Source organism: Podarcis filfolensis, assembly GCF_964270895.1.
Source record: "Podarcis filfolensis genome assembly, chromosome: 8".
Lineage (NCBI taxonomy): Eukaryota > Metazoa > Chordata > Lepidosauria > Squamata > Lacertidae > Podarcis > Podarcis filfolensis.
Window position 1 is genome coordinate 19,518,692 of NC_139611.1, and position 25,882 is coordinate 19,544,573.

At 45.8% G+C, this 25,882-nt stretch overlaps 1 protein-coding gene and 1 long non-coding RNA gene across 2 annotated transcripts in view; one reads left to right on the plus strand and one right to left on the minus strand.

The window, feature by feature from the left end:
* The first annotated feature begins 311 nt into the window (after nucleotides 1-311).
* LOC310769569 lies at nucleotides 312-6,492 on the plus strand. Its single transcript, XR_014551686.1, has 2 exons — nucleotides 312-869; nucleotides 1,069-6,492. It is a non-coding gene; the product is annotated as an uncharacterized lncRNA (long non-coding RNA).
* The window catches only part of MXRA8 (matrix remodeling associated 8), a 34,010-nt gene continuing 13,920 nt past the window's right edge, over nucleotides 5,793-25,882 (minus strand). The window contains exons 4-10 of the mRNA XM_083628811.1: nucleotides 25,472-25,573; nucleotides 22,310-22,771; nucleotides 15,338-15,496; nucleotides 13,770-13,800; nucleotides 13,203-13,279; nucleotides 11,159-11,236; nucleotides 5,793-6,853 (exon numbers count right to left, since the gene is read on the minus strand). Of these exons, the coding sequence (XP_083484937.1) occupies nucleotides 6,828-6,853; nucleotides 11,159-11,236; nucleotides 13,203-13,279; nucleotides 13,770-13,800; nucleotides 15,338-15,496; nucleotides 22,310-22,771; nucleotides 25,472-25,573 (935 nt within the window). The 3' untranslated portion in view covers nucleotides 5,793-6,827. The remainder of the gene's footprint in view (nucleotides 6,854-11,158; nucleotides 11,237-13,202; nucleotides 13,280-13,769; nucleotides 13,801-15,337; nucleotides 15,497-22,309; nucleotides 22,772-25,471; nucleotides 25,574-25,882) is intronic.

Consider the following 25,882-nt stretch of genomic DNA (forward strand, 5'->3'; position numbering starts at 1 on the left):
CCAGCATTGGATTAACCCTAACCCTTTTTCAGTTGATTTTTTTAAATTGCAAATTTATTAAAGGAGGCAGAACACACAGAAGGGGATACAAAAATGGACTTTACAAGCCATCGCGTTCACTAAAAGACATACTTCAAGCCTGTAAGGATAAGGACTCACTATCTATGGCCTGAAGACCTAAGTTTTACCAACCCTGGTCTATGGGCACAGATCAGTTGGTTTCATTTGATGGGAAGGGAAGGACCCAGTCAACTCTTGCAGCCCTAAACTTGTGTGTGCATTTCATTTATTCCACACCTTACCATATTTACCTTTAGTACTGCTCTGGTGACCAGACGACTCTTGGAACCGTAAGGAGAGCTTCATTCAGCACTACAGCATGTGCAGGAGGTCTCAAGTCCTATCCCTCAAATCTCCAGTTCAAAGGATCTGATCATAGGCAATGGGAAAAACTCCTGGATAGTGGCTGCCAGTCAGAGTAGACAAAACTGGGCTGGATGGGCAAATAGTCTGACCTGGCATTAAGCAGGTTGCTAATGATGCTATGCCTGGCTTGTAGAATTTATAGCAATCCAGAGGCTTTGTCCCATTGATAGCAGGGGACAAGGCTGCATGGTCCCATCCCTTCCTTGATTGAAGAAGTCTCTAGTGGTTACCAGGGCCAAGCTGGAAGTACTGGCTGTTTCAGTTGACCTGTTTATTGAGCGTTCATTCTGATGAGCTTAAGCAGAAGTTAGACTATGCCTGGTCCTTATCGAGCAGTCGTCTTGATTTCTTTGTGGGGAGGTTTCACAATGAGCATTCATCCTGATTCGCTTAAGCAGAGGTTAGACTATGGTCTTTATCAAGCAGTCGTCCAGATTGCAGAGGTTAGACCAGTGGATCCTAACCTTTTTTTGGCCATGCCCCACCTAAGCATCTCTAAAATCCTGATGCCCACCCACTGTGACATATAATTCTTATGCCCCCTTAAAAATCAAATTGCCCCCCTGTGGGGCGTGTGTCCCACACTGGGGACCACAGGGTTAAACTATGGTCTTTATCAAGCAGTTTATCAAGATTGCAGAGGTTAGACTATGGTCTTTAGCAAGCATTCGGTCAGATTCGCTTGTGCAATATTCACATGTCTTCCCATTGGTCATTTGCTCATCCCACTTTCTTCAATTCAGTTCCCCATCGTTTCTCTAACCACAAAAAAAGCCCGCTAGTGAACAAACCAACCTACTTTCACCCACCCTAATGGCGCTAAATTTCCCAGAGTCCCTGGGGGCTGCTGCTCAAAGTCCAGGCAGCAGAAGGTCGCTGCTGTGCTGCCCTGACTACAGTGTGAGACGCCAACCTTTGTGGTACTTATATACCAGGCCCGACGAATCCGAAGGCTTCGTACTGCCAGCCAATCGCTGGAGCCGGTGTTGCATGCTCCTGTTCCCATTTATGCCAGAAGAGGGCACTGAAGCCAATTCCCTTAGTAGACTAGGCCTCTGCCTCAAATCTAGCCAAGGCCTCAAGAGGCCCTGACAAAAGCCCTATTCACTGAAAACAGCTTCCATGCAACCCCCGTTTCTTTTCATAATAGCCTACATAGAAAAAAAACTTGGGTTACTTGCTCTGAAAAGTTCAAGAGCAAAAATGCTGCCCCCTCTTTCAGTACTGAAGGTCAAGAAATCTCCGTCCCAAAGGCCTGGAATTTTCTCCCAAAGCAGGCTGCTGCTGTCAGCTCTGTTGCCAAGGCAACAGTCATATATCCTGAGGAAAGGACTGCACTCTTACCAGCTATAAGCCACAGAAGCAAATATTGATTCCAGAGTTCCAGATGAATTTTTTGGGTGGATTTTTTTTTAAGCCCCCCTTTTCTGTGTCAAAGAATTTCCTCCCCTCCTTTTTCTTTTTTGGAACACGCGTTCTTCCGAATAGTTGAGCTATAACGACATTTAACATAACCCTTTTTTAAGGACACAGCAGGATGTACACTGTTTCAAAACGAAAATACAGTTTTTTTCCAGAAACATTGTAATGGCTGCAACAGATGCTTCTCACTTCCGCACTGTCAGCTAGCGGTGGAACGGGATGCAAAAAATATCTGGGTTTTCTTTTTCAAATGAAGTTTTTATTTTTTAAAAAAGAAATGAATATTTGCTAGTGGTATCGATAGTTTTAAAGGGGCAAAATAAATAAATTTGGATGTATGTCAATCTTCGCTGGAGAACAAGAAATCTCAATATTTACTGGCCGAAATATGCCCAACAAACCAGCTTTACTCAGCACAATTAATTGTGGGATGCCGTAAGAGTCAGTCCCTTTGATGTCCAAAGCAATGAGCAAGACTTACAGCTTGAGATGCGTGAACTGCCATTTTGGGTTTCTCTCATTTCTCCAGCCTTAAGTTCAGCTGTCCACATTTCCACATCAGTCTGCCAATTTATTTTTCACGTCCCCATGAAAATTCATCTGAACTAGCCTAATGAAGAGTTACAGAGTTACCTGAAATCTTGTGGCATTTTGGTTGGCCAAATAAAGGCATTGCCCTAATGTGGGTTTTTGAATTGTTTATTTATTATGAATTGATTCCCCCCAGTGTGAAAGCATTTCCAGCATGGTATCGCCATGTTGCAATCCTTACAACAACCCTGTAAGGTAGGTTGGTCAGTACCCTCATCTTCCATATTGCAGTTCTGGAGCTGAGGATGGGAGAGAAAATGGCTTGCTGCTGAAAAGTCACCAGCACGTGTGAAATTTGGGGCAGGCAGGGGATCCCAGCCTCTATGCGTTGCCAGTGTTGTGTGCCTCAACATATTTAGCAAGCGGATAAGCCCTCAGCACTTTCTATAAAAAGTGACTTTCAAACTATGGCCAAGGACGATTCTTGAAGAGCAAACAGCGAAGCACATGCTCAAGAGAAACTACCCATAATCCTTTGTAGCATGGCAGGGTTTACTTGAAAGACAGGTTTACATGAAATGGTTCCCCCTAAAACAGTCATGTATGGAACAATTAACCTGATCATGACAGGTGACCAGGGGATTCCATGTAGGCGAGAAGGCAGATTACTCTACCCCTCCTCCCCAGCTCACTTGGTTTCTGAGCTAGTTGCTGAGGAAAAAACTCCCTCCTCAGTTATTGGCATGGAAACACTTCCCAGCTTCCATGCCCCGCATGGAAACTGTCCTTTGCCAACCTGGAAACCTCCAGATATTTTTAGACTACAATTCCCATCAGTGCCAGCTGCTGATGGGATTTGTAGTTCAAAACCACTGAACAACAGCAGGTTGGTGAAGGCTGGGATAGCTCAGTTGGTAGAGCATAAGACTCTTAATTTCAGGGTTGTGGGTTTGAGCCCCACGCTGGGCAAAATATTCCTGCATTTGCAAGGGGTTGGACTAGATGACTCTACAATTCTATGGATCTATTTTGTGAACACTCATAGGAGGCTAGTAACATTTCAAACTTCTGTGGGCTTATTTACAGAATACTGCCCTAAAACTAGAAATCTGGGCGCAGCAATCACTGTTCTGGAAGTTATGCCATGTGTGAAGATGACTTCGGTCCAGATCTCATAGACACCTTCATTTCCTTTCCCCTCTAAGCAGCTTTGCAGCATTGGGTGAACTGAAAGACAAGTTAAAACGTGGCAGGAGCTTGATGAATAAGTGACCCCATTTCAGTCTTGGCCAGTGTGCTGTGCTTGGAACAGGCAGCTTAAACCAATCTGATTTTTGACTCACTGACATAAAAGGGATCTTATGAGATGCCGCCACCGTCCATGGCAAGAAGGCAGTTTTGGCTTCCGAGAGAGACAGAGATGATTGCCAAGTTCTTCTGAAGAACCCTGGACTCCAAGCAGCCATCTTATTTACTGTGCTATCTTCCAGCCTTGGAAAGTAAAAGCTAGAAAAAACTCTCACCCTATAATCAACGAGGTCACATCTATACTATACATTTTAAAACACTTTAGCAGCCATGTCTTCCCTAAAAGGAATCCTGGGAACTGTGGTTTGTTGGGGGTGCTAGGAATTGTAGCTCTAGGGAAGATTTTCTCTCAGTGCTTTTAATGAACTACGATTTCCAGGATTCTCTGGGGGAAGCCATGACAGTTGAAGAGGGCTTTAAATGCATGGTGTGTATGTGAACTGACTTAGGATGTGGAATTGGGCATGTTTAGCCTAGAGAATAGGGGCCTGTTTACTGAGCATTCATCCTGATTTGCTTCCAGAGAGATTAGACAGTGTTGTCTATTTAGTAAGCATTAGTTCTGGTTTGTTTACAGGGAGGCTTTATGATCTTTCGTCGAAAACCAGTATTACCACACACTTGCCTCATTGGGAAAAGTCTGTTACATCACAATAACTCCTAATCAAGTGTAACTGTACAACCTACATTTGCCAGTCTGTGGTTACATCCCACTGGGAAACAGTGAGAGGCTAGGCAGACCCCGGAACACTGATGCAGGACACGACAGCACTCTTTAAAGTCCCAAAGGCTGGTCGCATGGAAGAAGGCAGGACTTGGGCAGAGAACCAGATCATATGGTTACAGGAGGGCAGATTTCAGAGGAACAGATGGTGAAACACTGTTTAATAGGAAGAGCAGTTTGACAGTGTAAACCAGTTACCTCCAGTTTCTCTCACTGGAGTTGTTCAAACAGAGGTTGTTTTTTCCTGCACTGAATGTGGTGCGTGTGTGTGTGTGTGTGTGTGTGTGTGTGTGAGAGAGAGAGAGAGAGAGAGAGAGAGAGAGAGAGAGACTAGACTGGGAACAAGGCCCCCTCCACTTCTGCAATTCTAACCATGGAATGAGGTATCAGGTATCTGCAGGACTGGAAAGAGTTTTGAGAGAAGGCAGCAGAGGATCTTGTGGGATCCTCTACTTAACCCACACCTTATATTCTCATGGGACACGGGTGGCGCTGTGGGTTAAACCACAGAGCGTAGGACTTGCCAATCAGAAGGTCGCAGTTCGAATCCCCACGACGGGGTGAGCTCCCGTAGCTCGGTCCCAGCTCCTGCCAACCTAGCAGTTCGAAAGCACGTCAAAGTGCAAGTAGATAAATAGGTACCGCTCCGGCGGGAAGGTAAACGGCGTTTCCGTGCATTGCTCTGGTTCGCCAGAAGCAGCTCAGTCATGCTGGCCGCATGACCCGGAAGCTGTCCGCCGGCTCCCTTGGCCAATAAAACGAGATGAGCGTCGCAACCCCAGAGTTGGCCACGAGTGGACCTAATGGTCAGAGGTCCCTTTACCTTTACCTATATTCTCATGCAAGCCTTGATGCCTCAAGAGACCCACACCCTCTCAAGAAAGGCTGCAGGAAATTTAAAGGCAGTGTGGAAACGCCAAAGGGAAGGGCTGTAACTCAGCGGTGGAACATCTCCTTTGCATGCAGAAGGTCCCAGGTTCAATCCCCAGGATCTGCAGGTAGGCTTGGGAGAGAAGTTTGTATTGAGAGCCACTGCCAGTCAAGGTTGACAATACTGAGCTAGGTGGACTATTGGTCTGATTCAGTTCACTATGTTCCTTAGGAGAGCTAAAGGTGAGCCAATTCAGATTTGTTGACCCAAATGTTTGGCAGAAGAGTTCTGTGTAACATGGAAGCCAGCATGTTTCAGCAACCGCAAAAGCAGGCTTAAGTCGATAGCCATCTTAAAAAAAAAATCATTTAAATGTTGGTGCAAAAAGAAAAACTGCAAAATCTCTTCTGTGTCTAACAGTAATCCAAGCTCCTACGTTTTTTAGCTCATTTGAGAAAAAGATCATTTAAAAAAAATTCTCAGAAGATATATACAAATGCAACAAAATAATTATGAAAAGGAAAAAAAATGATCGTTTTATAGAATAAGAAAGAGGAAGTTTTAAACAGTGCAATTCTATACCCTTGTCCTATTGAGATCCAATGGGACTCACTCCTAGATAAGTGTGTACAAAAGAAAAGGAATAAGCTACATTGGACTCAATGGACTGTATCCAAGTTAGTCATGCTCAGAGCAGACTCATTGAAATTAATGGACCTAAGTCATAATTTATCTATGGGTCTACTCTGAGTAGGGATGTATGAAGACATCTTTACCATTCTGCCCTGTACTCTTTGCAGGCAGCACTGTTTCTGCTCTGCTGCAATTCGCCTTCCACCAAAAACTACATTATTTGTTTCACTGTCTGCTGTGGCAAAATTACACAATTTATGTAACTTACAGAATTTATTACATTGTCATTACATTATTGTACTCCATTCGTTCAGTGCATAAGAAACACAATGTATTTTTTTGTGGGGGAAGGTTATCAATTATGTATCATTTGGATTGATTTTTGTTCTGGGCATTCCAGTAAATATTATACTGTATATATAATTCCAGTAAGATATTATATAAAGAAGGAACTGCAGAAAGAGGGGGAGTCAAAATAAGCTATATATACGATAAACGGTTTGCTTTTCAAGCTTTTCTCTTTTTTTGAACTTTTTTATGTTGTAAAATTAATTATATAAATAATTTTTATTTTATTTTTAAGATTTCTGTTCTGGACAAGGGACGACTAAGCGAACGCTGACAATTTTTGCTCCTGTTTCTGTTGTCATCAGAAACCTGTGAAAACCCATAACTCTGAGTATGACTAACACTGAATACAATCCGATAGGATTTGCTTCCAAGTCAACATGTATAGAATGGCGCTGTAAGTTATCATCTATGTGTTTGCTACCACCAAGACAGGGAGGAAGTCTACAGAGAGCTCTTTGGTAACTAGAAGGATGTTGCAATAAGCAAAAATGACGCTTCTCTTGTTACATTTCAGTTCCGATTGGTGCTTCTGGTCCAGCCAGCAGCTTTGCATCCTTGTTTTCATTTACAGTATTCTTTCCTGAATTCTGAAATCAAAAAGAGGAGATGGAGGATCAGGGGGATTTCATGCCAGGATTCCACTGAGCCACAGTTGCATGTATCCAAATTTGAACATATGCCCCCTCCCGAAAAAAATAGCATCCAAAGGACCATAGAGCTTCCAATAATTTAAAAAGAGAAATAACAAATATTACGTTTGAGTGAATAATTAACAACAACAACAATTTATTTATACCCCGCCCATCTGGGTTTGAGTTTCCCAGCCACTCTGGGCAGCTCCCAACTGAGTATTAAAAACAATTCAGCATTAAATATTAAAAACTTCCCTAAACAGGGTTGCCTTCAGATGTCTTTTAAAAATAGGATAGTTTCTTATTTGCTTGACATCTGATGGGAAGGCGTTCCACAGGGCGGGGGTCACTACCGAGAAGGCCTTCTGCCTGGTTCCCTGTAACCTCACTTCTCGCAATGAGGGAACCGCCAGAAGGCCCTCAGCGCTGGATCTCAGTGTCCGGGCAGAACGAAAGGGGTGGAGACGCTCCTTCAGGTATACAGGCCCGAGGCCGTTTAAGGTTTTAAAGTTCAGCACCAACACTTTGAATTGTGCTCGGAAACGTACTGAGAGCCAATGCAGATCTCTCAGGACCGGTGTTATGTGGTTCCGGCGGCCACTCCCAGTCACCAGTCTAGCTGCCACATTCTGGATTAATTGCAGTTTCCAGGTCACCTTCAAAGGTAGCCCCACGTAGAGCGCATTGCAGTAGTCCAAGCAGGAGATAACTAGAGCATGCAATAAATCACTCTCAATAGACAAGCAAGCAGAATGATTCCATAGAATAGAATCATAGAATCATAGAATCATAGAGTTGGAAGAGACCACAAGGGCCATCGAGTCCAACCCCCTGCCAAGCAGGAAACACCATCAGAGCCCTCCTGACATATGGTTGTCAAGCCTCTGCTTAAAGACCTCCAAAGAAGGAGACTCCACCACACTCCTTGGCAGCAAATTCCAATGTCGAACAGCTCTTACTGTCAGGAAGTTCTTCCTAATGTTTAGGTAGAATCTTCTTTCTTGTAGTTTGGATCCATTGCTCCGTGTCCTCTTCTCTGGAGCAGCAGAAAACAACCTTTCTCCCTCCTCTATGTGACATCCTTTTATATATTTGAACATGGCTATCATATCACCCCTTAACCTCCTCTTCTCCAGGCTAAACATGCCCAGCTCCCTTAGCCGTTCCTCATAAGGCATCGTTTCCAGGCCTTTGACCATTTTGGTTGCCCTCCTCTGGACACGTTCCAGTTTGTCAGTGTCCTTCTTGAACTGTGGTGCCCAGAACTGGACACAGTACTCCAGGTGAGGTCTGACCAGAGCAGAATACAGTGGCACTATTACTTCCCTTGATCTAGATGCTATACTCCTATTGATGCAGCCCAGAATTGCATTGGCTTTTTTAGCTGCCGTGTCACACTGTTGGCTCATGTCAAGTTTGTGGTCAACCAACACTCCTAGATCCTTTTCGCATGTACTGCTCTCAAGCCAGGTGTCACCCATCTTGTATTTGTGCCTCTCATTTTTTTTGCCCAAGTGCAATACTTTACATTTCTCCCTGTTAAAATTCATCTCGTTTGTTTTGGCCCAGTTCTCTAATCTGTCAAGGTCGTTTTGAAGTGTGATCCTGTCCTCTGGGGTGTTAGCCACCCCTCCCAGTTTGGTGTCATCTGCAAATTTGATCAGGATGCCCTTCAGTCCATCATCCAAGTCGTTGATAAAGATGTTGAATAAGACCGGGCCCAAGACAGAACCCTGTGGCACCCCACTAGTCACTCTTCTCCAGGATGAAGAGGAACCATTGATGAGCACCCTTTGGGTTTGGTCAGTCAGCCAGTTACAAATCCACTGAGTGGTAGCATAGTCAAGACCGCATTTTACCAGCTTCTTTACAAGAATATCATGGGGCACCTTGTCAAATGCCTTGCTGAAATCAAGGTAGGCTACATCCACTGTGTTCCCTTCATCTACCAGGCTTGTAATTCTGTCAAAAAACGAGATCAGGTTCGTCTGACATGACTTATTTTTCAGAAATCCATGCTGACTATTGGAGATCACAGCATTCCTTTCTAGGTCTCACAGACTGTTTGCTTAATGATCTGCTCCAGAATCTTCCCTGGTATTGATGTCAGACTGACTGGGCGGTAATTATTTGGGTCCTCTCTTTCCCCCTTTTTGAAAATAGGGACAACATTTGCCCTCCTCCAGTCTGCCAGGACTTCGCCTGTTCTCCAGGAATTCTCAAAGATGACTGCCAGTGGTTCTGAGATCACATCTGCCAGTTCTTTTAATACTCTTGGATGCAGTTCATCTGGCCCTGGAGACTTGAATACATCTAGACTAGCCAAGTATTCTTGTACTATCTCCTTAGTTATTCTGGGCTGTGTTTCCTCTGCTGAATCATTTGCTCCAAATTCTTCAGGTCGGGCATTGTTTTCTTTATCGGAGAAGACTGAGGCAAAGGCATTGAGGAGTTCAGCCCTTTCTGTGTCCCCTGTTTGCATTTCACCATCTTCTCCTCTGAGTGACCCCACTGTTTCTTTGTTCTTCCTTTTGCTACGAACATACCCATAAAAGCCTTTTTTGTTGCTTTTAACCTCTCTAGCAAGCCTGAGTTCATTCTGTGCTTTAGCTTTTCTGACTTTGTGTCTACACATGCTGGCTATTTGTTTGAATTCCTCTTTGGTGGTTTCCCCCCTTTTCCATTTTTTGTACACATCCTTTTTTAATCTTAACTCAGTTAAAAGTTCTTTAGATAGCCACCCTGGCTTCTTTAGGCACCTTCCATGTTTCCGTCTCATTGGTATTGCCTGAAGTTGTGCTTTTACTATCTCCCTCTTAACAAACTCCCAGCCATCATGAACTCCCTTTCCTTTTAGTATTACTGTCCATGGGATCTCACCCAGCACTTCCCTAAGTTTTATGAAGTCAGCTTTCTTAAAGTCAAGAAATTGAGTCCTAGTATGCTTGGCTGCTCCTTTCCGCTGTATAGTAAACTTCAGAAGAGCATGATCACTCGCGCCTAATGATCCTTCCACTTCTACCCCACTAACCAGGTCATCAACATTGGTTAGGACCAGATCTAAAATGGCTGTTCCTCTTGTTGCTTCTCCCACTTTCTGGACAATGAAGTTGTCTGCAAGGCCAGTGAGGAATCTGTTTGACCTTATGCTCTTGGCTGAGTTTGACATCCAACAAATATCCAGGTAATTCCAAAACCAAATTGAAGCAACCACAGCAATTAAAAGCATTGGGTTAGACTGGAAATGGCATGGCATGTTGATGGAGTACTGCTTACTCCTAACACTCGCTATGGCTAGTTCTACGCAGCCAACATGACTACGGGTCAAGGAGGCAGGTGGTTGGCCATACTTCTCCAAGTAATTTGTCTGCATCCTCAGGCTACAAGAAACTAAACTGACCCAGTATAGATGGAGCAGACTATGCTCTAACTGTGGCAACCAAATCTGAGTAATTTGATCCCTAAAGTGCCTTGCCTCTGAGGATGTCAGAGCAATGCTCTCTTGGCCAGAAAACAAAAGCCCATTCACCACCCAGAAAAGCGCTGCCAGAGGGCTACTTGCAGACGCAATGGTAGCAGAGGAGTAAGCTTTCTTCAATGCCGCTACCACCATGCGGTAGGCACGATGGCGCAGCCTCACCCAGGTTCAGATTGCGACTTACACCACCTGCGCTCTAGCCACCGACCCTCCTGTTTCATAGCGTGCAGGTCACTGGAATGCCAAGGCAACCTGCTTGCCTCACTGCAACCATAAGGACACTCAGGAGCAATTGTTTCAACGGCTAGATTTATCTCACCATTCCACAGTGAGACGAGAGCGCCAGCTGGCTTGAGAAACAGTGCATTAAAAAGTAGCAGTTTATAGCAAAAGGCAGAAGCACATGGATTTTGGACAATGTCGTGTGAATGCGGATTAAAAACCCAGTGAGTGCACGGTAAACGGCAGGCAGAATTCTCAAATGTGGAAGAAAGTGTCAAGAAGATTCTGCTAACACATCAGAAGCCAGCATGCCAGCATTTCTCCCAAAGGGAAACAGTGACTCATCACCAGCAACCAAAAATCAATCACAGAGCTCATAATAACCCCCTTGTAAGCAGGCTGTGGTGGGCTGATGAGAGGGTCAAAGCTATGGAAACTCCTTTTCTCCATCTGTGGCTGGCTTTGCTAACACCAGAGGGTGACACACCCTCTCCCATCATGCAATGGGGAACTTCGGGAAGGGAAACACAAATTGCCCCAACTTCACCTCCTTCTCTTACCTTTATCTAAGTCAATGTTCTTAGGTGGGAGGACCCTGTTATGTTCCGCCTTCTCCTTCAGGATATTGTTCTTGTAATCTGTAGCAGGAAAAGATCTCAGTTCAATGAGCAGCACTGAACAGAAGCTGGTGGAGGCGAAAGCCCCAGAACACCCATCAAAGTTCCAAAGACAGTGTGCAGATTGGTTATGGGGGGGGGGGTTAAAGATGCGGGTGGTGCTGTGGTCTAAACCACTAAGCCTCTTGGGCTTGCTGATCAAAAGGTCAGTGATTCGAATCCCCGTGACAGAGTGAGCTGCCGCTGCTTGGTCCCAGCTCCTGCCAACCTAGCAGTTCGAAAGCACGCCAAAAAGTGCAAGGAGATAAATAGGTACCGCTCCAGCAGGAAGGTAAATGACGTTTCCATGTGCTGCTCTGGTTTTGGTGTTCCATTGCGCCAGAAGCGGCTTAGTCATGCTGGCCACATGACCCGTAAAAACTGTCTGCAGACAAACGCCGGCTCCCTCGGTCTGTAAAGTGAGATGAGCGCCGCAACGCCAGAGTTGTCTGCGACTGGACTTAACTGTCAGGGGTCCTTTACCTTTACCTTTTTTAAAGAGGTCAGACCATTTGTGAACTTTTCAAAGAAAGAAACATAATATATGTGGGGCTGGTCCTTGGGGCTAGTCTGGAAGCTTTAGCTAGTGCAGAACGCTGCAGCTAGACTTGTGACATGCAATATCGAAAGCAACATGATGGCCAGAAACAATCACAGTACAGAAAACTTTACGGAATAATGCAAAACATCAAAATTATGAAACTAAAGTCTCTGAAAGTCCTTGAATAAGTCACATCCAGCTTGTAAACTTTGTATAATCGGCAATTGACCAATTCTGATGTCCAACTCTGAACTCTGCTAAACAGTGTTTCCAGATAGCAACTACTGTTTTGTTCAGTTCTTCATCGTCAATTAGTTCAACAAACACTCATGAGCAGAAAGATAGGTAATTTCTTCATTAACCAATCTTTTTTCGAATTGATGTAATATACATGAGAATGGAAAATACTCTGAAAGAGTGTTCATACGTTTATTACACATCTTTCTGCTCACGAGTGTTTGTTGAACAGCCTATTGCTAACACATGTCACCAGTCTTGAAAGACCTGCAGAGGCTTCCCATCTGCTACAAGTTTAAGATTCTGGTACCGGTGTATAAAGTCCTGAGTAACTTAGGCTCATCTTCCCCTGTATGTCCCAAGCAGATCATCCAGGGGGAGAACTACTGGTGCTTCCTCATGAACCAGAAGCACAACTCTGTGTCAACAAAAAGTTGTGCTTTGAGTTGCAGTGGGCTGTGTGGCACTCCCTCCCACCAGAAGTCAGCCAGAATATTTGCTGAGTTTCACATGTCCAGTTAAAACCATTTTACTTCAGGAGGACTTTGCATCATGAATGTTCTTTCTTTAAAATTCTGAGGTTTATGTTTTAAATTTCGTATGTTTATTTTTTTTTATTGCTGTTAACCGCTTTGAGACCTACAGTGCATGGTGAAAAGCAGAATATACATTTTTAAAATAAACAAATAATGAATAAGAGAAGTCATAGCTGGGTATTGTTAACTCAGCTTCATAATTTGCATAATTTGTTTTACAGTGGTACCTTGGTTCTCTAACTTAATCCATTCAACTCCCGAAACTGTTCGAAAACCAAGGCACGGCTTCTGATTGGCTGCAGGAGCTTCCTGCACTCAAGCGGAAGCCAGGTTGGATGTTCGGCTTCCGAAAAACATTTGCAAACCGGGTTACTTCCGGGTTTGCGGTGTTCAGGAGCCAATTTGCTCAGGAACCAAGCTGTTCGAGAACCAAGGTACCACTGTAATGTTCTTTCTGTTTTTTAAAAGAAACTTTGTGCAATACATCAGCTAATTAAACACCAGTTCAAGCTATGTTGCCTCTTCTCTCCATTGTTCAGGCATGCTGACTCCAAAGCAACACTAGTTTTCAGAGTTCAGCTCTAGAATGTGTTAAGGGCATACCTACCATTCCACAACATCCTCCAAGACTTACCCAGCTTAATGTCTTCACTTTTGTAGTTGGATACATCTGGTGTGTGGACTGGGAACTCACTGAGATTCACTTCTTTCCTGGCAAAGCAAAAGAGGAGGGTTCTGATTATATTTTGTTAAGTCAGATGCATTTCTAGCACTAGATTATACATCATCACATCCGTGCAACGGATGGCAATGGACTCTGCTTGACACTTTTGAACTTTTAATCACTCAGGGTGTTATTTCAATGAGCACAGAGGCTAGAAAAAGATGTTTGCTTAAATGAACATTGATGGCTACTAGCTAATATAAACTGAGGCTGCTTTAAAATGCAACACTCTTTGTCAGGATGTTTGCCTGAACCCCATAAGTAAACAAATAGATGTATTTAGATGATAAGCTGGAGAAGAGCAACATCTGATGGTTAGCAGCAACCCAAGTGAGACATTAGTCCAGGAACGGCATATCAGATCAGTTCATACTGGATTTTTTTAACAAATGAAATCCTCATGCATTCGTAATTTCAATGTTCTGCTTATTGATGGACAACAAGTCCCTTTGGTGCAAGGAACCAGTTTCTACTCACTCATCAAATTTTCTCACGTTGCACTCAAAACCTAGAAAAGAGAAAGAAAAGTCACTCAAGGGCTTTGACATCAGGGAACCATTTTTTGCAGGCATGAATAAGCAGTCACAAACCAATTCACATCTCATTTTCATGATGCTTGTTGATCGAACCAGTTCCCACTGTAGCAGCCATCCATTCTGAACTGACAAGATACTATGGGGTACACATACGTGCCTGAATCAGACAAGGTACTTTCTTTTGGGAAACCCCGTTCATACCTCTTGCAATCTGTGCTATAATGGAGTCGAGGAATGGATTTCATTCATTACAAAATAAATGCACTCCTCTACTCAGAACTCCTTCAAACCTCAGCTCAAAACCCACAAATGGGTGGACCTTCCTAGGATGGAGAGCAATAGACCAGGTGGGGCTGTGCGTGTGTGACTTCAGCTGATGCAGGAAGCTGGAGAGACAGAGGCTTGTGTTGCTCTGGACTAGACCGAAATCTGTGGCTTGGGGATCGCCCTGGGAATCTAATGAGGAAGAAAGATCTATGGGTGTGTTAATGTTGTGAGCCCCTCCATCCTAGGCTCAGGCTGAAAATACAGTGGTGCCTCGCAAGACGAAATTAATTCGTTCCGCAAGTTTTTTCTTCTTGCGAGTTTTTCGTCTTGCGAAGCACGGTTTCCCATAGGAATGCATTGAAAATCAATTAATGCGTTCCTATGGAGACCGCTTGCCAGGCTGGCGGTGCGGAGAAGGGCTTTTCTCCCCACCGCAAGCCTTCAGGACAGGTACGGGAACAGAGGGGAAGGCGCGCAGCGCTTCTCCTCTGTTCCCGGGGCTTGCGGTGGGAGGAGGGTTTTTCCTCCCCACCGCCAACATTCAGAACAGCATTCTGAATGTTGGCGGTGGGAAGGAAAACCCTCCTCCCACCGCAAGTCTTCAGGACAGCCATCCAAAGGCTGGCGCGGGGAGAAGGTCTCTCCGCCCCACCGCCAGCCTTCGGAGGAGCCTTCCGAAGGCTGGCGGTGGGGCGGAGAGACCTCCTCCCGCCGCCAGCCTTCGGAGCAGCCTTCCGAAGGCTGCCGGTGGGGCGGAGAGACCTCCTCCCACCGCCAGCCTTCGGAGCAGCCTTCCGAAGGCTGGCGGCGGGAGGAGGTCTCTCCGCCCCACCGCCAGCCTTCGGAGGAGGTCCGAGGACAGTGGGGAAGACGCGCTGCGCTTCCCCGCTGTCCTGGAGATTTCCCTATGGGCTTTCGTCTTGCGAAGGAAGCCCATAGGGAAATTCGTTTTGCAAAGCGCCTCCAAAACGGAAAAACCCTTTCGTCTAGCGGGTTTTTCGTCTTGCGAGGCGTTCGTCTTGCGGGGCACCACTGTATGTGTAAATAAAACCATAAAGACACTCCAGTCTCCAGTGACCTTCATTCCAAAGAAACTGAACCCTGGGAGAGAGCAGGCACCCCTGAAACAGTATTGAAAGCGGGATTGCATATAACTGCCCCCAACACCATCACGAGCACAAAATCACCATGAACACAAAATAAATAGGACATCAGTAGGGCTCCAGATGCCCAGAAACTCACCTCTTCTCCGGCGCTTGCGTGTGACAAGTACCACAAGGATCAGGAGCAGAATAAAGAGCAGCAGCGTTGCCAGGATGTACCCTAACTGGTGGAAGAAATGAGCACGGCTCTCAGGAATGATGACATTGATCACGTTGTGGCCACGGCCGGCGTTCGGATCTGGGTGGCAGAGAGGGAAACCGAGAAGAAGAGGTGGGTCAATGGTTCTTCTTGCAAAGGGGAAGAAACTAACAAACTAGGTAACAGCTCATAACAAGCCAGACTTTAGCTCAGTGGCATAGCGTACATGCTTTGCATGTAGGAAGTCATAGCCTCAGTCTCTGGGAAGCGCATAGGCAGGCCATGTTGGCAACAGACCATTCCAATGGTTGACCTTCAGCACATGATCATAGGATGCTGTCTTATCCCAAGTCTGATCCCTGGTCCTTCTAGCTTAGTGCTGTCATGGCACAATAAAAATATCAGATTCTACCTGTCTGATATTAACTGCAAGGGTGGCTGAGCTTCTGTCAATAGTATCTCTTGGAGTGATGAATGGCACAGTTTAGCAGGAAGACACTCCAATTAAAATTTCTGTTTCTATATATCTGATATGGCTGCTTCTTTGTATATCGTTTTTGAAAATTGTATATGGATGTTTTAAGATGGTCTATATCTGTAATGCCTAATAAAGGTTTGGAGAAAGAAAGAAGCTTAATGCTGTCTACACTGACATGCAGCAGTATCCCAGGGTTTCAGTCAGGAATATTTCAGCACCTTACCTGGAGATGCTGGGGATTGAACCTGGGTCCTTCTGCATGCAAGGCAGGTGCTCTACAGGCCTCAGCTACAGCCCTTTCCTGGGCTGCATATTCAGGGATATACTGCTAAATGGAGGCGCCACTTAGCTATCATGGCCAATAGCCATTGATAGACTGACCCTCCTCCATCCATTTGTCTAATCCATTTGCGGCAGTAGATTCCATACATTAATCACGTGCCCTATCACTGAGAAGTATATCCTTTTGCCTGTCTCAACTCTTCTGAAAAATCAGCTTCAATCAATGAGTCTCACAGAAGAAAGGGGGGGGGGAGAAAATAAATGTTTTCCATTAGACTGTAGGCTCAACTCTTAATGGCTGCCACCACTAACATCTATGGAACAAAATAACATAGCGCACATCGTACCAAGTTACTCCATTTGTCCATCTGGGATACTCTAATCCACGGATAGGCAAACTAAGGCCCAGGGGCCATATCCGGCCCAATCGCCTTCCAAATCCGGCCCGTGGACAGTCCGGGAATCAGAGTGTTTTTACATGAGTAGAATGTGTCCTTTTATTTAAAATGCATCTCTGGATTATTTGTGGGGCATAGGAATTCCTTCATTAATTTTTTTTTCAAAATATAGTCCGGCCCCCCACAAGGTCTGAGGGACAGTGGATCAGCCCCCTGCTCTGATCGGCAGCAACTCTCTCAGCCAGAAGTTTATCAAATGACCTGCTGTTGGGTATTTTTAACTAGTTTCTCATTTTCCCAAATTTTAACTTCAGTTCTGCACATTTCCATATCGGTAAAATGGATAGCTCAATTGGTTAGAGTGTGGTGCTGATAACGCCAAGGTTGCAGGTTCGATCCCTGTATGGGACAGCTGCTTGCAGGGGGTTGGACTAGATGGTCCACAGGTTCCCTTCCAGCTCTTATGATTCTGCAATTCTAATTCTGCGACCAACAACCCGCAAGCAAATCGGGATGAGTGCTCATTGCTGTATAACCGATCCACCAACAATTCAGAATGAATCCTAAAGAAAAACCGGGCACAGCCTATCTAACTTCTGTGTAAGCTTCCTGCAGGCAAATCAGAATGGATGCTCAATCAACAGATCGTTCAGAGGAACCTTATGTGCTGTAAACCTTACCGAGGGGAAGGAATGTTGACGCAGGCCAAGAGAGCAAGTTTAGATAAAACAAAATAAAACCACACATGCGTGCGCACACTGAAAAAAGAACAGCAATGCAGGGAGTAAGCCAGAAATCCATTCCTTTGCGGGGCGTAGGTTGAGCTGGAGAAGGGAAACTTTAGAGAAAGTCGCCAGTGCGGAATGTATCTCTCTGGACAGATTAACCAGGCAGATCATGTTTAAAAGAGAGATTTGGAGCCATTCAAAGGGGTTAGACAAATCCAGATGAGCAGCTGATAGCGGCAGTCTGGGTTTGTTTTGTTTAATTTACCTTGCGGGGCAGGAGGTTAGGGCAGGAGCTACTTTTGCTTTGTGGAATGTCTCACCACCCACACCCAATACAAGTCTGTACCGCAGTCCCTATCAGTGGTGGCTAGTGCCCATTGGGACTGATGGAGTGACTGTAGACATTCAAGAAGGCTGCGATTTCTACCCCGCTCTGCCTTACCTCCTTTCTGCTTGAGTTCTGGTTCCACTAAAACCTATGTTGCTCATTTGGCTATCCACTATGGCCGAAACTAATGCAATAAGTACTGGGTTGCGTCCAACGAATTTTTACTGGGAGCAGGCCCACTGAAATTAATGGAAGTCAGATATGCCCATTGATTTCAATGGCTCTACTATGAGTAGCACTAGCATTGGATAGGGCCCCATTAAATTAAATACTTAATTAACTTCAATGGGAGGGAAACGCAGAAAGTGACAAAACGGTTTATGTTACATATACGAAGAAGAAAACAATGATAGCAAACGCAGCTCGTTTTCGCTTGCGTGATTTCCATTCCTGACCTTGGGACAAACCTGCTGATTGCGGCAATTAACCCTCGCATTTCTGTTTCCGACGGAATTCTCAGTCTTCTTCTCTAGGCGGAAGGCAAGGAGACCGACAGTAGGTGGAGACATAGCCAACTCATTCGAGTTTTGTCCCCATCTGAGACTAAGGGGGAGTGCCACACCCTGGACTGGTTATGAGTAAAAAATGCAGGCAATTCTCACGGTGGCCAACCAGATGTCTATGGAAAGCCTGCACTTTCCCCAATTGTGATTCCCAGCAACTGGTATTCAGAGGCATACTGCCTCTGACAGCTGAAGCATTTATTATTATTATTATTGTTGTTGTTGTTGTTGTTGTTGTTGTTGTTGTTGTTGTTGTTATTATTATTATTAAATTTATATACAATTTACAGAGCCATTGTGGCAAGTAGCCATGGCAAGCCTCCTCCTCTAGACAGGCGTTCGATCTGATCAAGCAGGGCTAACTCAAAATTAGAAAAAAATTCAACTCTTTTCCCACTAAAACTTAAGCTACAAGGCAGCCTTCAAGCCCAGTAAAGACACTGCAACATATGTTGAATATGTTCTAATTGATGATGATAACGCCACGCTAACCTTCCCTTTTCACAAAATATGAGCAATCCATAAAAACAGGGAACAGATGGCTTCTTGCTGTTGCGGTTTTAAAAAGAAAAAGTGCTGGGGGGGGGAGAGAAGCACCTTCCACTGAAAACCATAGAGTTAACTTCAGATTTGACGGCGAGGATCAGCCAAAATAGAACTAGGCCATGTTGATATTGTAAGCAGAATAACATTTCCTGTCTAGAGAACTGTTCCAGATTTGGAGCTGCGCCCAGGATTAAGAGGATCCAAGGAAAAGCTTCGTGGCTATGATTTTTCTTTATCTTTCCTTACGTGCGCATGTGTGTTTTAAGGTTCTGTCCCTGTAGGAGTTTACACGGTCACACAGCGGGGGTTCAAGAGGCGGTTGCAGCAACTCTCGCTGCTGAGTAAACACAAATCCATTTCTCACTGTGCCGCTTTTCAGGGGCGGAGGAAGGGGGATGCGGTGGGTGCAGACAGCCCCGGGCGTCACCACTGAGGGGAGTGACAAAATCCTAGGGGGCACTCACCACGGGGTCTGCAGCACACCCGAGCCACACGTCACTCCTGAAAGAGACACAGTGGCTTGGGCATGCGCAGGCTCCGCACTGCCCAAACGGTCCACCAGCTGCCCCCTCCGCAGGCGTAGGGTGGCTGAGTGGGAGGAGGCATGCAGACTCTGTAGGCTCTGCGGTGTGCCTCGCCCCTATGGGGGGCTCGTCCCGCTCCTGGGCACGCCGCCCCAGGCGCCTGAGCGGCTTCCTCCACCGCCGCCGCTTTCCCCCAGTACAGTGGTACCTCGGGTTAAGTACTTAATTCGTTCCAGAGGTCCGTACTTAACCTGAAACTGTTCTTAACCTGAAGCACCACTTTAGCTAATGGGGCCTCTTGCTGCTGGCGCGCAGCCGGAGCACGATTTCTGTTCTCATCCTGAAGCAAAGTTCTTAACCTGAAGCACTATTTCTGGATTAGCGGAGTCTGTAACCTGAAGCGTATGTAACCCGAGGTACCACTGTATTGGGGGAAACCAAACATGCAGTGAAGAGGGAAGATTCACGATACACAGAAGAAAGTAAGAACATAAGAAGGACCTGCTGGATCAGGCCAATGGCCCACCTAGTCCAGCATCCTTCTCTCACAGTGGCCAGCTGTAGGAAACCAGCAAGCAGGACCTTGAACACCAGAGCACTCTCCCCTCCTGTGGTTTCCAGCAGAAGCTTGCCTGCCTTTGACAGTGGAAGCTGAGGATAGCCATCGAAGCTAGCAGCCTTCTCTGGTTTTGTTTTTTAGTACTTCTTCACACAATGCAATAGTTAAACCACCAGAGTTTGATCCCGTGAAAGGTAGTGCCTTATAAAGGGGATTAGACAAACTCATGGAGGAGAAGGCTACCCATGGCTAGAAGCCATTATTACAGTGGTACCTCAGGTTACATACGCTTTAGGTTACATACGCTTCAGGTTACAGACTCCGCTAACCCAGAAATAGTGCTTCAGGTTAAGAACTTTGCTTCAGGATGAGAACAGAAATCGTGCTCCGGCGGCGCGGCAGCAGCAGGAGGCCCCATTAGCTAAAGTGGTGCTTCAGGTTAAGAACAGTTTCAGGTTAAGTACGAACCTCCGGAACGAATTAAGTACTTAACCCGAGGTCCACTGTATTATGTACTTTCCCTCACTGTCGAAGGCAGTAAACCTCTAGGTTCTAGTTGGCGGGAATCACAAAAGGGGAGAGTTCTCTTGGCCTCAGGTCCTGCTTGTTGGCTTTCCAGGGGCATCTGGCTGACCAGTATCAGACGAGGATGCTGAGACTGGATGTAATGGGAGGATGGGCATTATTCCTAACTGTTTATTGCTAAGATTAGTGGGATGTTTGTGGGGGGGGGTGGGGGGGTGTGAGGAGAGCTGAGTGCAAAGGTCTGATCCAGCAGAGCTCTCCTTGTAATCTTTACAAGCTGGTGAGAACTTCCAGCTGCCTTTCCGAAGCGAAAAGACAGAAGGAAAATAAATACTGTTCCCATTGGTTCAGCAAATTCTCCTGTTCAGAAAAAGAAAAGAAGGAAAAACTCCACCCAGGAGTTTGAGCTGTGGAAGGGGGCAGGAAACACCCCCCCCAAAAAAACCAACCGTTTTTGTTATGCACTGCTTAGAAATATATTTCCCTCAGGATTTGGGACAATTTTCTGGTTGTAATCGAAATAAATTCCACTCATTGTTTGGGGGGTGGATGGGAACGGTTTCTTCTCATTCAGTTTCTCTATGATTGGTTTGTTTGTTTTTTTCAACTTTGCATGTGCAAATTTGAATTGTGCCTTCTGACTTACTCCCATAAGGCCAGCTGCTCCCATATGGCATCTGATTTCTCCCCCCATTCCACCACTCGTGAACCCAACACACTGCGGTGCTCCATAAACTACCATCACCAGCCCATTAAAAAATTATCATGCCATCTTCAGCTTCAATATTAAACAGCCAATAAATATTAAAAGAATGATAAATATTTTAAAATGTTAATAAGCATTGAGCTGTACCCTGCAGGTTTTCTTTAAAAAATGATTTCAAAACTCCACATATATTTCTCACTGTTTTGATTGGGATAGCTATAAAAAGAGAACAAGATTGAAAGGTACCTACTTATTCCGGAGATGGAAAACATGGAATGGAACGAAACTGAGAAGGATATGGCTCTTTTGAGCTTTAGGCAACCATTTTCCACATGTTTGTCATGGAACCCCTGTTGCAAAGGATTCTGGTACGTAACTGATTCACCCTTGAATCCTCCACAACAGGAGTTCCACGATGATGTCATGACCCTGAAGTCCACAGGGTCACTGTGGGCTGAGGAGCTGAACCATGTTCCTGGCTCTGAGCTTGATGGTGGTGAACAAGAGCTCACTGAACCTGAAACACCCCACCGCACCAGGACTCCTAAAACCAGAGCAGGAACCGACACAGGTGGAGGGAAAAAAGCCATCTGAGAAGGAATCCCTATCCTTACTGGGACAGGAGTTGGGGTAGGAAGGTGAGCTTGAACCACCTCCCTTCCGAACTGAGGCCTACATGAGGAGGTGTCACCTCAGATCCTTGTTCTTATGAGTGGGCAAACTGTTATGATGAGGTGGTCATTTCTCCCCCCTCCCCCACCACTGAAAATAAGTATCTTACATTCATGTGGTGGAGAAATCATTGTGAGGGTGACATCCATTTTCTCGCAAGAAAGATCCTTGCCTTTCTTAAGGGGGCTTATTTGTTGTCGTTGTTGTTATTGCTGAAGAAGCAGCCATTTTCTTCAGAGCAAAGACCCTTATCTTTCACGAGGAGACAATAATTTGTTCAAGGGGCAGCCAATTTCTCTCAACCAAGTTCCTTGGGTTGTATCCACTGCTAATCATACTTAGAGTAAACCCACTGAAATTAATACACATAACCAACTTCAGTCCATTCATTCCAATGGGTCTGCTATGAGTAAAACATAGTTGGCATCAACCTCTTCTATAGATAGATAAAGAAGCAGCTATTTTCTTCTCACAACAAAGTTCCTTATCTTTCACAAGGGGGCAAATGTTTTCCTGCAGCAAAATTGCCTCCTTTGATGCAGCAAAAAGTGCCTCCTTTGATGGAAGACCAATTTTGACTCTGTGCGTGTTGGAATTACCTACCTGCAGCCGGCGCATTGTGACGAGTGAAGTTCACCACCACCACCTTCTTTTCCGGTTCCGGCTCCACAACAGAGACCTGAAAGATCCTGCGCTCGTGAAGGCCACAGTAATGATGGTGGAGGTGGCAGGAATAGGTGCCTTCATCAGCCACTTCCAAACCGGATATCCTCAAGGAGAAGTCTCCCTGGGCGAAAGCCTTGTCAGTGATATTCATCTTTTGCCGGATAAACAAGGGACCATAAGAGCGCCCCTCTCCAGAGGCGTACAGGTCAATGAGGCGATCGGCCTTGTCATGAGGCACCCCTGGTGGCTGCCAGTCCCAGTGGACCACCTGCTGGTCTTCTTCGTCATGCCGCTCGGTCCAGATTTGGTTCCGGTTAATACAGGGGAGTAAGACGGCGCTTCCCTTCAGGGCCACGATCACAACTTTCTCCCCATCCCAAAACTTCTGCACTTCTTCGACTGTTGAAAGAACCGTGCAAAAGATACAGTGAGAGGGGAAAGTATTTGATCCCCTGCTAAATTTGCCCGTTTGCCTCTGACAAAGAAATGACCTGTCCATAATTTTAATGGTAGGTTTATTGTAGCTGTGAGTGACAGAATAACAACTATGATTCAGGAGATACCATTTTACATGTGCTGTTTTCCAAGCACTGGGAAGTTCAAAGCAACCTTTGCTGTGACAAGCCTATAGCTCCAACTCTCCTCACCAACATGCTATGAAAAAAGACAGGCATGGAAATAGGTGTGTCCTCCAACAAAGACCCATATCTTGGTGTAGTGGTTAAGAGCAGTGGACTTGTAATCTGGTGAACTGGGTTCGATTCCCTGCTCCTCCACATGCAGCTGCTGGGTGACCTTGGGCTAGTCACACTCCTCTGAAGTCTCTCAGCCTCACTCACCTCACAGAGTGTTTGTTGTGGGGGAGGAAGGGAGAGGAGATTGTTAGCCGCTTTGAGACTCCTTATGGTAGCGATAAAGCGGGATATCAAATCCAAAATCATCTTCTTCTTCTAGAACTATGAAGCCATGGAGAAGCTCAGTTACCTTCCCTGATTCTACTCAGTGACTTTAGCTTTTGGTCTTCGATGCTTGGTTCTTCAGTGCTTTATTCTAGTTTGACTTGACTTTGTGTTGCCTAGACCAGGCATGAGGAACCGCTGACCCTCTAGATCAGGGTTTCCCAAACTTGGGTCTCCAGCTATCTTTTTTGAACTATGGTTCCCATCATCCCTGACCACTTGTCCTGCTAGCTAGGGATGATGGGAGTTGTAGTTCAAAAACAGCTAGAGACTCAAGTTTGAGAAACCTTGCTCTAGATCAGTGTTTCTCAACCTTTGGGTCCCCAGATGTTGTTGTACTACAACTCCCATCATTCCTAGCCAGCATGACCAGTGGTCAGGGATGATGGGAATTGTAGTCCAACAACATCTGGGGACGCACAGGTTGAGAACTGCTGCTCTAGATGATGCTGGCCTTTCACCATCCCTGACAAATTAACCATGCTGGCTGGGAGAGGTGGGAGTTGGGAGCTTAACCATATTTGGATGGCCACAGGTTCCCCATCCCTGTTTTAATCCATCTTAATAAAAGCCAGAGCAACCACTCATACTGAGACACAGGAGGGAGTCTTCCTTCTGGAGAGTGATCCCAGCTCCTAAGAAGCTTCCACCCAAGGATGGGGAATTTGTGATCCTCCAGATGTTGCTAGCCTACAACTCCCATCATCCCTGACCATTGCCCATGCTGGTTGGAGCTGATGGCAGCTGGAGTCCAACAGTACTTGGAGTCTCCTGTTCCACATCCCTGGCCAAGGTTCCAGCCTGTGGTTGACTTTGCTGTGCGGAATTGCCTTCAAAGATGCTCAGAAAGCAAGACTTAAACTGGCTGGTGCAAGATGCTATGTATGACTCAAGGTACTTTCCAAAGCAGCTTTAGAAGTGAGCGACCAATTAAGAACACATCTGTTGCTCCTTATCTTCTCCTCCACAAAACCAGGAGAGGAGCCATATTCTGAGCTATTGCACAGATGAATGGCATGACGGTACAAACTGAATCAAGCTTTTCCCAGCATAGTGAATCACAAGAAAATCATGACAAAGCTGCAGCGTGTAGTGAGGAGAAGGTGTCAAACTTGGACCGAGGAGAGCAGAGTTCAAATCCCCCACTCATCTGAGCCATCTGTCAGCCTAGCCTCATTCTGAGTGCCCTTTTTCTGAATCTTTTCTAACGCTACCATGTGCTTTCTGAGGTGAGGCTTACTAAGAACTATACTGGGCACAAGCCCATACAGTCTTTTGAAAAGTCCCAAATCTCCCTACCCCCTAAATCAGCCTTCCCGAACCTGATGCTACCCCCCGACTCCAAATGTTTTGGACTCCATCATCCTTGATGAACTTTCTGGCTGCAGCTGCTGGGAGTCATAAAAAGGTAAAGAGACCCCTGACCATTAGGTCCAGTCGTGGCCGACTCTGGGGTTGCGGCGCTCATCTCGCTTTATTGGCCGAGGGAGCCGGCGTACAGCTTCCGGGTCATGCGGCCAGCATGACTAAGCCGCTTCTGGCAAACCAGAGCTACACACGGAAACGCCGTTTACCTTCCCGCTGGAGCGCTACCTATTTATCTACTTGCACTTTGACGTGCTTTCGAACTGCTAGGTTGGCAGGAGCTGGGACCAAACAACGGGAGCTCACCCCGTCGCAGGGATTCGAACCGCCAACCTTCTGATCGGCAAGTCCTAGGCTCTGTGGTTTAACCCACAGCGCCACCCGCGTACCCGCTGGGAGTCATAGTCTGACACAAATTGGAAGACGCCAGATAGGGGAAAGCAATCCTCCTGGTTTCAAAGGGTTTGCTAGTCCGCACAGAGAGGGAGAAGCCTGGAATTATCCTAGGCCTCTTTTTCGGCACAGTGCAGCTGATGCTCCTCTAAGCCTTTTGATGCAGCCTTGTGACAGGAAATGCTCCGATGCCCACAAACATCTTAATTACAGCTCCCTGGCCATCCATTTGCTCTGTACATGTGGCTGCCTCAAACAAGACTTGTGCGAGTTTATAAAAGAGGAACACGATGGGGAGCAAAAACACTAGGCACAAACACACACACACCCTCCCGCTTTCATCTTGCCGCACATCTTTTACAACAACAACAACAACATTTACCTTCTTCGGTTACATCCAGTTGTATCTTCACAATTTCGTACAGGTGACAGTAATGGTGGTGGAGGTTACAAGAGTAGATGCCTTGGTCGCTCCTGGAGATGTCTTGATTGAAATGCAGTAAGGAGAGAGGGAGAGAGAGAACCATAGCTGTCAACCTTCCCTTTTTGGGGGGGAAATTCCCTTATTCCAGCGCCGTTTCCCGCTGCTTCCCACTGCTATCCCAGATTGTTAGATATCCCATAGACTGTCCCCGGGACAGGTGAGGCTGCTGATCCCTTATTTTCGAGGCTGCTGATCCCTTATTTTCAAATCTGGAAGTTGACAGCTATGGAGAGAACCTTGGCATCCAGGTAACAAAACCATGGGGTTGCAGCCAATGCTAGTCTTGCTCAGAGTTGACCCATCCAAGTT